General features: G+C 57.7%; 1 protein-coding gene across 2 annotated transcripts in view; it reads left to right on the forward strand.

The window, feature by feature from the left end:
- CASZ1 (castor zinc finger 1) overlaps positions 1 to 14,591 on the forward strand; it is a 114,161-nt gene that overhangs the window by 53,832 nt on the left and 45,738 nt on the right. Inside the window, exons 1-2 of one of the 2 annotated variants that reach the window (XM_035019813.1) lie at positions 5,137 to 5,359; positions 5,766 to 5,804. In XM_035019813.1, the coding sequence (XP_034875704.1) occupies positions 5,311 to 5,359; positions 5,766 to 5,804 (88 nt within the window). In that variant the 5' untranslated portion in view covers positions 5,137 to 5,310. Of the gene's footprint in view, positions 1 to 5,136; positions 5,360 to 5,765; positions 5,805 to 14,591 lie in introns of those variants that run through there. The other variant, XM_035019814.1, reaches the window with a different exon arrangement.

A 14,591-nucleotide genomic window follows, 5' to 3' on the forward strand; every position in this document is an offset into this window, starting at 1 on the left:
TGGTTTGGGGTTTTTTCCTCCTTCTTCTCTCTCCCTCTAAAGCGGAGGATCCGGCCGGGCCAGTTTGGATATTTATTAAGAAAAAGCCAAAGATAATTAACTTTTTTGTTTTTGTTTTGTTTGCGGGTGCCTCCCCTGCTGGCACTCCTGACTGCCTGGCAAATTAAACCTGCTCCCTGCTCCCTGGGTGCTGGGCTGCCGGCAACTTGGCTGCCCAGGAACCGCCCGGCCCCTCAGCCGCCCACCCAGCCACGCACCTGGGGGGTCAGACCCAGGGTCACTTTATGCCGCCCACCGATGCCACGTCCCCAGGCTCTTCTGACTTCTAGAGCAGCCTTTAGAGCTGGGTAAGTGGCCTGGGGGGGAGAGAGAGGAGGGCTACCGTTGGGGTGGTGGCCAGCACTTCCCTAAAAGGAGAAACGGTGAAAAAGCGAGGGCTACCATGGGGCCAGGGCATGTCCCTTGGCCAGTTCAGGGCTGTCCGCCTTCCAGAAGAGGGCAAGAACAGAGAATGAGCTGCAAGTGGAGGAGAGGCCAGCTTTGGGCCATGGCCACCACCTGCTCTCCTAGGAGGCGGCTACGCTGCCAGAACCCATGGGCCTTGGGAAGGCTCTGGAGGAGACTTGGGGCCACAGAACCATCCCACGATAGCTGTCTACCCTCAGCACTGGCCTCCGTCCTACCCCCACCTCTGACCCAGCCCAGGCCATCTGGGTGCCCCACAGCATGGTTAGGGAACCCCGCGCTGCTTCTGGCCTGCCGCCCTAGAACCCTGCAGAGCCCTGAGGCCAAGCTCCGACCTGAGCCTGAGCCCTGTCCGTGGGCCAAGAAGGTGGCAGTTCTAGACCTCTCCGTGGAGGGACAGAGTTGAGAGTATCTCGGGAGCTGGGACAGCCAGTGGGGAAGGCAAGTCCTCTCTAGGGGCCAGCCAAGCGGAAGCTGAGGGTTGGAGGTGTGGTTTGCCCCTCTGCTAAATGAATATGGCTCAGCCCCTCCCCTGGCAGAGACCTCTCCTCCGTGCCCCTGGCTTCAACCCCAACTGGGCAAGTAGGCAGCGATGCGAGGTCCCTCCAGGTAGGGAACCCGCTTTGGTGCTGGTACAGAAAGGAGGGCATTTTTTTCAAGGATTTTGCTGGCCCTTTTTTTTTTCTCTGAAATATAAGGATGTGCAATTTTTTTGGTTTCAATTTAGCATTGGAGAATTTTATAATTTAGTAATTAAAATCTCTGATAGGCTTTAGAAATTGCAGCTAATTGAATTTAATGGGAAGATGATTTTCAATTTTATTTGATTACCGGGACCCCTGGCATCGGTATTTATGGGAAAAAAATGGGAAATGTGCTGTGTGGGCTAAGATGGCATAATTGAATTAGGGATAATCGGATTTCTCCGTCATGAATTTCACTATAATTTTCCTATAATTTTCCATTAGATATCTAGTTTACAAATATTCACAAAGAAATGAAGCTCTTTCGGAATGGAGATTGCTGGCTAACAGGATTATGGGGCCGAGCGTGCGGCTGTGCCAGCCCCTACATGGCCATAATGCGATCCCTGTATCTGCCTTATACTTAGCCTGAGCCTGGCCTCAGCCCCTCACTCCACCACCCACTTCCCTGCTCCTCTCTGCCCTTTGTACCTTCTCCGTCCCTGTGTGCCCCCTGCCCAGACACCCACCCGTCCCTGGCCCACAGCCTCTTGCGCCCTGGCAGACCGTCCCCGTGCCACCGTGCTTCCTGTCCACACTTTGCTCACTTGACGCTCTCCCCGACACCCTCCCTCTGTCAGCCCAAGCAGTGCACTCACACGCAAACACACGGACTCCCTCGCAGGTGCGAACATGCTTGTTCACATGCACACACAGTCTTTGGCCAAGGCTTCTGTGCCCTGGCCCAGTCGCCTCAGAGGGAACCAGTTTATTGGGATCCTGGGGTGGGGTGCAGGAACAAAAGGAGCTTTGTTCAAGTTTATGTGAAAGTTACAAATTCAGAATGAGAGCAGATAAAGCCTGAGATACCTGGTGTGTAAACAGGCTGGTGAGTGAGAAGGCCCCGGGCTCGGGAGGGAGAGAGAATGAGTGGGCACACTCTGGGGGTGTGAGGGGACCAGGAGCCAACCGTGGAAGCTGGCCTGGGGAGAGTTGATGGTTTTCCCTGGACCCGTGTGAGGGGTCCGGTGGCCGGGATTGCTCTGCACAGCTGCACATTTTCTCTTGGGGATGGGATGGGGTGCGTAAGGAGGAACTGGTGTCTCTGGGCCCAGGGCCTCGAGATTGGGAGGAATTGAGGCATTGGGCTTTCCGTGCCCTGAGTCCCAGACACAAATGTCCTCACTGTGGCCTGGCCTCAGGGTCTAAGAGGTGTCACCACATCAGGGTCCTCAAGGCAAAAATGGGCCATAGCTTCAGAGATGCCAGAGTTCTGGGCCTCTCCCCTTCCTCCGAGCACACACCCAAGGAGAAAGAAAGAGAGAGAAATCTGGGGACCCCTCCATTAGGCAGTCTCTGACTCACACCTCATGACCTCGACGCCTCAGCCTTCTTCTCAGACTTTCTTAAATTATACCACGCCAAGATGGCCTCATTCTCTGTGCCTCTGTGGCTTGCCCTCCACTCTTGGGCAAGACCCCTTAAGCCTTAGTGGCTGCCTGTGGCTGTCGCAGAGGCAGAACAGAGGCTCTTCGGCAGCCCACACCTCCCTCCACCACTGTGCCTGACTGGTCCCTCTGGCAGGCCCTGTCGGCTCTGTGCGCTGCCAGTTCTCCAGCCTTTGTCCACCAGAGGCCCCGAAGTCACCGTGCAGCCAGTCCAGTTGGCCTTGTCTAGGTAACTGGAAGGCATGCCCTCCCATGCCCTCACCGCCATCAGCAGGAGCCCAGAAGGGTATTCAGAGACAGCCAGCAGGCCGTTTGGGTCACATATGCAGGGGGCTCCCTATACGTGCTTCATCACGTAAACCCAGAGATCACCCTTCCACTCGTATGTGACTCTTATGTCTTCAGGCTTCCTTCCACGCCCCAGCTGCCCAGGTCGGGGAGCAGACACTCAGGATTGGGGTTTGGGATTGCTGCCTGTTGTTACAGCCAAAGGCTGTAAGCCTCGCTTCGGAGGGTCGTAGGGGAGAGCGGCCAGAGACATCTGTATACTCCAGAGTCCTGGGCATGGAGACACCCTCTCCGACATCCCACGTGGGGAGCAGAGCTTACAGTCTTCTGTGCCTGATTACCCTGTACCAACTCTTGTCCTGGCCTCCGGGTGGCACATGGCTTGGTTAAGCTCTGATCCCTTATGCAGGGTTTTAGGGTCAGGGGACCCTCCACAAAGCGTCTGGGCCTCTCTAGCTACTTCTCCTACGTAGGAACAGGGCAGGCCTGAAGGGCAGAGGGTTGCGTGTGGCAACCAGGAAAGGGGGTTGCCAAGAAGGCATCAGGGAGGACAGTCAAATAGGGAAGAGATGCTAACCTCCTCCCTGTGTTGCCATTTGGAACTAAAAAAAAAAAAAAAAAGACTAAAGAAAAATAAGGGGAAAGTGGGAGAACGAGTAGATTGGTTATTCTCTGACTTCTTTGCCCCAAGGTTTCCCTGAGCCTCTCCCTTTGCAAAACAGACATATTACAGAAATAGGCCAGTGCCATTTTGCTGAATCCTGCCCAAAGACCAGAGAAAACCCGGGGTCTATTCCCCTCCCCTAACTTGAGGCAGTGTGGTTTTCCCTGAAACAGGAGGAGAGGAAGGTGGCAGCATGGGGATACAAGGGATAGAGGGAGAGCTAGTGACAGTGAGATCTAGGTACTGTACTGGCAAAGCTGCCCATTTCCTGCTCACCTGGCTGCCTCCTTCCTTGAGGCCCCCCAAGTCCAATAGGTAACTTGAATCACTAAAATTTAAGGAATTTCAACATATTTGGCCATAGCAGGGACGTCTGGGGACAGAGACCCACCAAAATGCTTTCTCTGGGGGAAAAGGAGGGGGGCCAAGGAGAGCGCGGGAGCCCTAGTCCAGAGATGAGCTGGCAGACAGGAAATGTGGCCACTGCCAGAGGGACAGGTGGGGGGACACTCGTTCCCTGGTTCAAGGGTGCCTCTTCCCTCCATGCCAAGATCCTTAATGAGGCACGGCACAGGCAAGAGGGCGGGAGGGAAGCCCAAGTGATGGCATGGATCTGTGGTGGGCGCTCGGAGTAAAGTCTCCCAGCAGAGTGAGGGAAGAAGGAGGTGCTGGATGCCCCTCTCGGCCCAACCGCGGAGCAGAGGAGGAGGAGAAAGGCCCCGGGAGGAGAGCAGGAATGTGTAAGGGGCCTGGGTCGGTCTGGGTTAGCCCGGTAGGGAGGGCACCAGGGCCCATTTCAAGGCACAGCCAAACCCAATCGGTGGAAGCCAGGGGTCCTGGCTCTCCTTGGAACCTGCAGGCGGTGGCGTGCAGAGCTGCGGGAGGCCAACGCACACGTCCCGTCCCCCTTCCCGCACCCCCCCTCCAGGCCCACCACCCGGTAGCCTTTCCTCTTTGGGACTAAACAGCCCCGCCACCCCAACCCCCAACCCCGCCCCCCCCCGCCATGAGACTCGGGTATGAGGGGAAACACAAGCCCTGGTACCGCCTCACCCGGAGCCCACAGGGCGCGCGCGAGGGACCACGAGGACGCGCAACCCGGCGAGCGCGACCCCGCGGCGCTCACACCTGCGCCCGCCCTCGCGGAAAAGTTTCCGCGGGCGCGCGCGCCGCGAGGCCTGTGCCCGCCGGCCCCCGGAGCGAGTCCGCGCGCGGCCGCCGTCGAGTGGCGCCCGCGGGGCCGGAGCCGGGACGCAGGCGGGAGCGTGCGAGCGCCGCCCGCCTCGCCCCTCCCGCCAGGGTCAGCGCCCCGAGTCCCCGCCTCCCTCCTCCCGAAGTCTAAGGTTTGGGGAGTCACTGAGCCAATGAGGCGGGCCTCCCGAGCGGGTGTGCTGGAGCTGCGCGCGCGCGCAGGGGAGCGGCGGGGGCGCGCGTGCGGGGGCGCGCGTGCGGGAGCGGCGCGGCGGGCGGGCGAGCGCGCGCCCATTCACTCCAGCACCGCGGCGGGCGGGCGCGCGCGGGCGGGCCGAGCTCTGCTCTTTCACCTGCCGGGGCGGCGCGGCCCGGCCCGGAGGAGGCGGCGCCGCGGCCGCCCTGCCAATCACCTCGGCGCCTGGCAGCGCCCCCGGCCGCTCCCGTCCGCCCGCTCCCTCCTGCCAAACTGTTACCCTGAGTGTTACCGTCAGGAGCAATGACATCAGGGCTTTAAAACAACTTGTTATTCGGGGAGTAATCAGTTGCAATTAGGCATTAATTAAGTATTATGAAAGTTGATTATTTAAGTGAATTCGGCTTTCGACTCTCCGACTATGGTGAGTACGGCAGTGGGGCGGGGGAGGGCAGGGGGCGCCGCCGCGGGGCTCGACCCCAGCGCGGGCGGGGGGCGCGGGCGGGGGCCCCCCTAGGCCTCGCGGGCCGCCGGGCCCCCAGACCCGGGCCGCGTCTATAAATAGTTTCTCTTTTAGTTTAATAAACTCGAGAGCCGAGAGGAGCTGCTCCGAGTGTGCAATGCCGGAGCGTGAGAGCGACAGGGGAGGGAGGGAGAAACTTTCGCTCTCCCTCCCGGGCCCCCCTGTCACTGCTCGCCGGGTCCCGGGGACTTGTCCGGCCCTCGCTGGGGGGTGCGGCGAGCCGAGGGGGGCGGGAGGGGGACGGCGGGCACTGCGAGAGACTAAACATGTTTTTTCTTTCCCCTTCTGTTTTTGGCGTTCCTCGAAGAGTTTGGGACCAAAGAGAGGAGAATGGATCTTGGTACAGGTACCGGCGGTGGGAACCAGGGGAGGCTCTTTCACTTTTCTTTCGGTTCTTTTACGGAAGTTAGTATTTTTAGCCCAATGAGGTAGCAGCTGAGCAGGGGGTGGGGGCTGGCCTGGAGAGGGTCCGGTGCCCGCTGCGCTTCTCGCCCTGGTTTCTGGATTGCGAGGCTTCGGATGATATTATTGTTATTATTTGTTACTTGCTTAGTGACTGTGACTAATTTGATGCTTGTCATTATGAAAGGACCGAGGGGAGAGGGAGCTGGGGGGCACCCAGAGAGAGGATTTAGGGGGTTTTTGTGGGGGTTTTTGTTCTCCGTGTTTTTGAATGGCTCCGTGTTTGGTGTGTGTGTGTGTTTCTTTTTCCCCTGCAAAGATCGCCGTGTGTTAGGCTGTGGGGTGTGTGTTTTTATTTTTTTAGTGGGGGGTGGTTTAGTTTTTGAAAGCAGCGTCCTGTTGGGAAAGGTGGTTAGTCTGGTTTCGGGGCGACTGTCTCAAGGTAAAGGAATTTAATTTATTTGGGACAAGGCTGTGTCGGATGATCAAGCTGCTTATTATGGCTAATGAGTATTTTTCACCTGAGAATCCGTGGGATGAGGCGGCTGTTATCAGTTCAAAGTGAGGGGCCCAGGACTCTCTCCCATCCCCCTTTTTAGCTCCCCCCAGGGGTTACACCAGGCAAACTACTAAATTTGGACTCTGGGTTTTGGGGGGCCTCGTATGACACCTAGGCTAGGGTTCCCGATAGCATGATGCTGGCCTGGGGCAGTCTATCCTGATATTTTGGTGTTTTTATTGGTTTTAATCTAATTTTTTCAGTATTTCGCTTCTCTTCCCACCTGGGGTTCCAACCTGAGCCCAGATTGAGGTTTACCATAAGCCCCTCAGGCTCTCAATTAGCCCTCTCTGTTAAAACCACATTTTGACCAGAACCCCAGATCCTAGCCTGAAAAAGCCACTGTCTTCTTAAATGTTTTTGAAAGGAGTCCGTAATAAACAGGCCGATAATTCATTGAGACTGATCTCTGAACCCTTGTGTCTCATTTATAGAAGAATAGGTGGCGGTTAGGATTGTTGTTTATAATGGGCCCAAGTTCATGGCATTGCCCCTTGGGGCCCATGAGCTGACATTTGACCTTCTGAGGTCAAAGGGGAGTGGGCAGGGAGAGCAGGAAGGAGGCAGCACTGGGGGGCCCAGGGTAGGTGAGATGGCAGTCAGCTCTGGGTAGTGGGTGTGTTTGTGGGGAGGGAGGTGGCTCAGAGTTTTTATGACGGTCTCCAGCCAGGTGTGATCTCGGGTAATCTGACGTGGAGGTCCTCGGGACCTCTGTGCCCAGGAAAGATGTGACACCCCCTGCTGGGCAAAGTGCTGAAGGTGTCTAAGGCCACTGTTGCCATGCTGCCCCTCCCTGGCCTCCACGCCCACAGAGAAGCAGCCCACCCCCACCCTAATCAGGTGTCTCATTGCCTCCTTCCTCCGGGCCCCACCCCCTTTCTTCAGAAAAAGGGCCCCCACCCAACCCAGCCAAAAAGCAGTCCTTACAGACGGGCCGGGCGGTGTGCACCACCCCCTACCTGGGGCAGATGAGCCTCTGCTTGTGGGCGGGCACAGTGGACCCAGGCATTACTCAGCTGGAAGGCGGGCCCTCCTCGTCTTCTTCCCTCTAACCTGGGTGCCAACTGGAGCTGGCGTCCACCCTCCTGCCTTCCCCCAAACAGTCCCTCCCAGTCTGCTATGGGCGCATGACTCCAAAGCCCTTCTGGAGGGTGTCTCCGACTGGAGAGAGAGCCTCCTGGGCCTGTGGGTGGCAGAACCTCTTAGAGCATCTCTCATGGGACTTAGGGAGACTTGCTTCTCCCAGCACTCCAGGGATAGGCTCTGGAAACTTTTCCTAGCAGCTGGAAGAGTCACTGAGGTGGAGTGGTCCATCCTCTAGCTGGAGCAGGGCTCTCCCAGCAGGGCTTAGACCTGGACTCTGGCCACTCGGTGAGGGGAGGTCCGGGTGTCAGAGCTCTGACTGCTTCCTGGAGGAGTCATGTGGCGATACCATCTCAGCTTTTTCTTTGAATTTGGAAGTTTCACTTAATTTCAGAACTTCAGAAGAAAAATAATTTTTTCCCTCTTCACAAAAAAAGGGAAGCAGGTGGGAACTCTGAGATCCCCCTCGGAGCCCATCTCTGGGCTGACTCTGTGCTCATCTTCCAAAATATCTGGAATGTACTTCTGGACCCAGCCATGGCCAAAGGTCTCGTCACTGGCCAGGGCTCATTGCTGAGACTGTGAGGGGCTCTCTTCTTCGGGGGGACCATGGGCAGCTTACACCGAGAGCTTCTGTAGCAGAGGACAAGGCTGGAGGCTCAGGCCCCAAAAGGTTGCTGGCGCCAGGGACCCTAAAAGCATTGGATCATGGGTTAACATCCTCTCTAGCCTGGGGCAGGTCCAAGTCCTGAAGCATTCCGTCCAGAAGCCATTCAGTGGTGGCAGAACCTAGGCTTCTCAGGAGGGGACAGCAGGACCTCAGGACCGTCCAGGGCCATGTGGACCCCTATTCCCCCACCATAGTTCAGCCAAGGGCTGGATCAATCTGGACGTCTTTAGCAATAAAAAATGCCGATGTCGTCCTAATTCACCAGGCCCCGAGATGACAGCAAATTTACATTTTTTAATTAAACTAGCAGCCAGTTTTTATGAGAGGGGGTTGGGTTATGCAAATCAAATGGTTGTGTACGGAAGATTAGGAGAGTTTGGGAATAAATTCCACAAATGCTAATAAAAAAAAAAAAAGGAAAGGGAAAGAGAGGAGGGAGGGAGGAGAGAGAGGAAGAGAGGAGGACATAGTTCCATTAGGCCCTTTTAGAGTGATTTCCCTGGGGGAGGGAGCTGGGCAGGGGAGGGGAGAGGGGGAGGGAGCTTTCAGACACAGGTAAATCCATCCTGCAGTTGGGAAGCTCCGCAGTGTTAGGCCCCACTAGGCTGATGGCTAGGCCCCAACAAGACTGGAGGCAGGGGCGCAAGGGCCGTGAAGCAACAGTGGAGCTTTGAGAGGGACCTTGCCCTTGATTCTCAGGGTCTGCTTGTAACTGCCCACACTCTCCCCAGGGAGAGTGTGAGAAGAAGAGGAGAGGCTGTCCAGGGCTAGAGCTGTCCATCAGGATCCAAGCTAGGCCCCACCAGGTCAAGGGCCAAAGAGGCAAGAGAGCAAGTTCAAGGGGATGGTCAGGGACAGAGAGCCAGAAAGGGGTGGCACTGTCCACTTGGTAGCCATGGTATCAAGGTGAGGTCAGTGGGAGGAATTGGCGTTGCTCACTGAGCCAGACCTGCTTTTTCCCTGGGATAAGCTCTGCTGGAACTCTGGGGCCGGGAACCCCTGGCCTTGTGAACAGACACACCCCCACCCCCACCCCGCGCTGTTGCATCCGAGCCCTGGCCTCAGCGGTGGAGGGAGCCTGAAGCCGGCTGTCCTCGATTTTCCTTCCTCAAGCCTTTACTTGGCCAGATACACCCACTCCACCAGTCTAAGCTAGGGCCAGTCCCTGCAGTCAGGTTGGGCACCGGTTTTGCCAGTCTGCTGCAGGGGGTAGGTGCCATCTTGGCAGGAAGGTGCAGTCAGAGCCAAGGACAGAATGGGCTGTCTCGGAAGTAGCGAGTTTCCTGGTACCATTCAAACAGAGGCTGGCTGTGACGTGTGCGGGGACTTGAGCATCAGATGACCTTTAAGGCCTTTGGCTCTCCAGCTCTCAACTGGATCTTACTGGGGACCGTCAGTGGGGGCAGTTCGTGGGGACGGGGTTGAGGGGAGGAGGTGAGAAGCACATCGTTTGGGACTTCTCTTCCGAAGAAGGCATTTGCGACCTGCGGCTCTGGACTGCAAAGTGGCCCTCGCACCAGCCCTGGTCCTGGTTGAGACATCAGAGCAGAACACGGGCTAAAAGCCCAAGCGTAGCTGTTCTAGCAACAAGAGGCAGAGGCAGCAAGGGCACATCTGGAAGGATCCCTAGAGGGGCCCCATCCCAGGCCCTTTTTTCCTGTAGGGACCAGCCAGGAGAACCCATTAACCTTCCTCTCCGAGAAGGGCACTGGGGCCACTTAGCCAGACCTCGTGCAGCCTGGCCATCGTGCCGCCATTCGCCCATCCCCCACGGCCAGGGAATCTGGCTGAGTTGCAGCTTGGGTTTTTATGATGGAAAAATAAAATAAATGGAGACACCTTTGGAGGGCTGAGTCACGCAGCAGCATCTCCTCATTAAAGCTGCTGCCCCTGGCTCAAGTCCCTGGGCTGGGGATCGGGTGGGGCCCGGGAAGATTCTGGGTGCCGGCTCCTCCGCCTGGACCCTGCCAGGTTAGTGGTGTGCCTGCCCCACCATCAGCCTCCTCTGGCTGGCCCGCCATGCTTAGAGGAGTCAGGCCGTTTCTCCCCCCGCCCCACTCACCTGGGGCCCCAAAGCTTGTCCTTTACCACTGCCCTCCCTGAGCTGGTTTTTAAACCTTGACCACCCCGGCAGCTGCCACATCTTCTCCTCCTCCTCATCTTTGCCGTGGGGTCGCAGGAGGAAGTTGCTCTGTAGTAATTCCAGCCTGAGGGTCCCTGAGGCAAGCAGCAGCTATCCCAGGATACCTGGCCAGGGTACAGCAGGAGGAAGAAGGAGCAGGGGAGGAGGAGAAGGCTGGCGGTCCCAGGGGGTAGAGGATGGCCTATGTCCCTTGGACCGCTTGTGAAAGGCAGCCACTTGGTGGTCCAGCGTTCACCCCTCTGGCTGCCTGACCGCAGCCTGGCTCCTCACACCCCACATTCATCAGGACGTAGTGTCCCCTGTCCAGGAAGAGACCCCGTGCGGGTGGTGAGGCTGGCGATTCAGAACGTGTTAGGGAGCACCTGCTAGAGCTGCCAGGGCCGCGAAGCTGCCTGGTCCTTCCCTGCGTTCTGGGACCCACCCGGTGGAGGGAGACAGGCGTGTTCAGCTGCCACGGGGCAGAGGGGCACAGGGTGGGAGCCCAGGGAGCTCTGTGAAGGAGTGGCCTTTGGACTTGATAAAGGATGGGGAAAGTAGCGGCACAGATGGAGATAGGCAGCCGGATGTTCCCTGCACCCCCCAGCACGTTCTGGACGTCACATGGCCTTGCTCCCTAGTCCTCTGCCACCCCCCCCCCAACAGAACTCCTGCTTCCCATCCTGCAACCTCAGCCTTCTGCCCTTTTCTTCCAGGCCGCCCAGATCCCTAAAGCCAGGCCCTTCTGCCTACCTTGCCCCTCCTTACAGCCTCATGCCCAGTTGGCCCTGGAAAGAGATAGGAGATAAGAGGCTGGCTGGGGGCCTGCATCTCTGAGGATCTGGTTAGGCCCACAGCAGTGGTGTGTCTGGGTGGCACTCAGGCTTCTGTACCCTGGCCCCCAGAAGGTCAAGGCCAGCAAAGTGCTCTCTTCTGCTACTCCTGCTCCTAATGGGCGACCATTAGTGTTAGCTCTGTGTTGACATCCCCTCCCAGCACTCGGTACGAGGCTGGTCTCATGCCTTCCCACTGTTAGTGCTGGTGGAATTGATTGATTGATGTGCCTCTTCGCCAAGTGCCTCCTGGCTTCTTAGTGGGGGCAGAAGGAGGCAGGCAGGAAACGTTGGCCGATTCCCTTGGGACCTGGGTTTTAGCTCCTTGAGAGCTTTCTATAGCCTGGTTTACAGGAAAGAGTGGGGCTGGGATTAAAGATGACATGAAGGGGGCCCAAGGATAAAGATAGGCATTGTATGGTTAGATGGGGGCCTGCATTAGCTACTAACCGTGACTCTGGCTTGGGCCTGGGAGGGTATTTGGCACCCGTGGCCTGCTACCCTATGGGGGGCAAGCGGGCAGTGGCTGATGCATGGTCTGGGACTCTCCTCTACTTCCTCTCCCGCCCGTCTCCATCTCCCCCCAAGCAGACCTCACTACAGCATGTCCGTCCTCTCTGGTCCTGCTTCCAGTCCCAGGACCCCTCCAACTAGGTAGGCCCAGTGCCAGAAAGACGGCCCACCCCACATTGCCGAGACCTCGGACCTCTGTCCCCTGGCGTGGCGTTTGGGCTAGGACACTGTCTGGCTTTGGGGGAGCGGGGGGTGGGTTGGACACATGTTATGTCTCCAAAGACCAGGGATTCCCAGAGGAAACCTTCTCAAGGTGAGATTTGGCTTGCTTTGGCCTTTCCTTATAAGGCTTTCTCCATGAACTCGGGGGACCCCTGGGAGGGAATGTGCTGCATGGAAACTGGCGAAGAGTAAGAGGGGGCCCCACCATGTCACCGTCACTAGAAGTACATCTCCTTGGCTAGATCATCACCTCCCTGTAGACCAGGGCCTGCCGCCCCATCATCCCCTCAGCCGGAGAGCCCAAGGCCACAGCAAGCCAGGTGGGCTGCCTTGGGGAGGGGTTGGCCAGGTGCCCCACTGCCCAGCAGGGGGCGCCCCAGCGTATCTGCCCCAGTTCTAAGGACTGGGATGCTGGTCCAGGTCTGGTCCGAGCCTTCTGGCCATGGGTGGGGGGAGGGGAGCCTCCCCTCCCCACTCCCAGAGGTTCCTTGGCTGAGTTTGTTTTGCCAGGGTGACCTGTTTAATCATCTCATTTTCTGGTGGCCGTTTATTCCTCGTTTCCACGGTTACGGCCCCATTAAGGGGAGAAGCAATAAGGCAGCGAGTCAAACAGGTAATAAAAACATTAAGGCCCATGTGCACTGAGGGAGGGCGGGTGGGTGGGAAGGGGGCTCAGTGAGGTGAGGCGGCCCGGGGAGAAGCAGAGGTAAGAGGCCGCTGGCCTTGTCCTCCAGAGGCCACCAAGAGGGCTCTTGGCCGGCAGAAGCAGAGGACCGTTCCCCGTGCCCCAGCTTCTGAGCTGCACCCTTTGGGGGCCGAGACCCAGGGCTAGCTCAGAACCATCCCCAGCCCTTGGTGCCCTGGCAACAGGCTGTATGTTGGGAAGTAGCACAGGAAGGAGAACTGTGAGAGTGACAAAAGCCTCCCCCAGGACTCCTCCCTGCTGGCTGTGCAGTCTGGTTGCAGGCCTCACCTCACCCTCACTTGGTGGGGGTGGGGGATGATTTCTGACATTGTTTTGAGCTCTAGAACTTTTTTTCTGCCAACTTTATCAGAAAGCATATTTGTGGTGAGTGCTGCTAACAGGGCCAGTCTGGTGAGTAAATATTCCTGGTGTGGACAGCCCTGTGACCTTGAGAAGGAAGAGCGTGGCAGGGGGGCCAAGGGCATGTAGGAGAAAGGAGACCCAGTGGCCCCGGTGCTGTCGGGGGGCCCCCTAGGATGGAGTGAGGGGGCCAAAGTGTTTGGGTTTGGCCTTAACAGTCTCTTCCCAGCAGTGTGGTCCGTCTCAAGCTCAAGTGACACTTGGCTCGGGCTGGGGTGTGTGACTTTCCTGCTGGGGGACTGGGCCGGGAGCCCTTGGTGTTGCTCCCACAGAGGACTTTCTGGCAGGTTCTCCTCTGGGCTCCATAGAGACACGGCCCTCCCCTCCTTTTGGAGATGGAAGCTAAAAGGAAAGTCAGCCTCTTGCCAAACCCGTTTGAGCCCAGGGGCACGTGCCTCCTTCCCTAGGGGCCTCCTGAGTGGCCCCAGCCCCTCTGGGTGGCCCTCCAGATTGACAAGTGAGCCGCTGGTCAGCGGGGCTGACCAGGAGGGGAGAGGGCCCTCAGCCAGGAAAAGTGGGGCTCCGACCGGAGGGGCAGTGCCTGTGCGTCCTTGAGCCTGGTGCTGCTGCCCCAAAACCTCGTGTCAGTGGCTCGGAGAGAAGAGCAGAGGTCCCCGTGCGGGGTGCCTCTGAGTGAGGAGCGCCTACTTTCCTTTTCTCCCCAGTGTTCTGAACCTTTGCAAACTCACTGAGGTCTGTGTCTCCAATTATTAAATTCAAAGTTGATTTCTGACTCGAGAGGGTGAAAGAGAGGAAGGTCTGGGAAATGGGGGAAACCCTCTGGCTGGGAACTGTGTCTTGGGAGTGGACCTAGATGAGTTAATATTCTGATCAAACAATTAAAAATAGAAAATGCGCCCGCGGCCCCAGCTGCTGAGGCTTTTCGGCATCTGCCACCAGGAGGTTCACAGGGCAAGTGGTGCTGGAAAGGCGTTTTTCCACAAACAGAGAATATCAGAGACTACCGTACGCCTGCCCCACCCCCGCGTCCCTCCCAGGACCCAGGACAGGTGTCTAGGGGCTCCCAGCTCTCCCTGAGCTTCCCTCGTGGGCCTGGAGCCGGGGTCTGTGCAGCTTCAGGGCGGCCCTTCTCCCCTGCAGGGCCCAGCCACGGCAGTGAGGTCATCGCCAGATGCCTTGCTAATTGCTTTAAGAATCTAACTTAAAATAAGATGAAAACTTATATTCCTGGGTGAGGAATAATTTCCCATCGAATAGTAAATTAATGGAAGGGTTATACCAGGGGGCCTGGCTGGGAGGCCATGCTCATCTGATAAATCCAGGTGGCTTGGGCAGAACAGGTCTAGACCGGGGGCTCCCCTAAACCTCAGGCCAGGCCCCATCCCCCAGCTCTTCTCGAGCTCCACCATGGCCGCTGAGCTGAGAGGACACGTCCCATGTGTGCTCAAGGTCCCTGTCAATGCTGGGGACCACTTTTCAAAGCCCCCAGGTGGGAGAGGCTCAAGTCTGACGTCCCTCAGGCATGAGAAGGCCCTGGGTGGTCCGTTCACCCAGGAGCACATCTTGGGCATCAAGAGAGCGCGTCTCTTGATACCTAAGAACACAGAGCTTCAGGAGCACTTTCCAGCTCCCAGCATGGTGACCAGCCACGCTGGTTTGCCCAGGA

This window comes from Mirounga leonina, unplaced genomic scaffold (assembly GCF_011800145.1).
Source record: "Mirounga leonina isolate KUSES-001 unplaced genomic scaffold, KU_Mleo_1.0 Mir_173, whole genome shotgun sequence".
NCBI lineage: Eukaryota > Metazoa > Chordata > Mammalia > Carnivora > Phocidae > Mirounga > Mirounga leonina.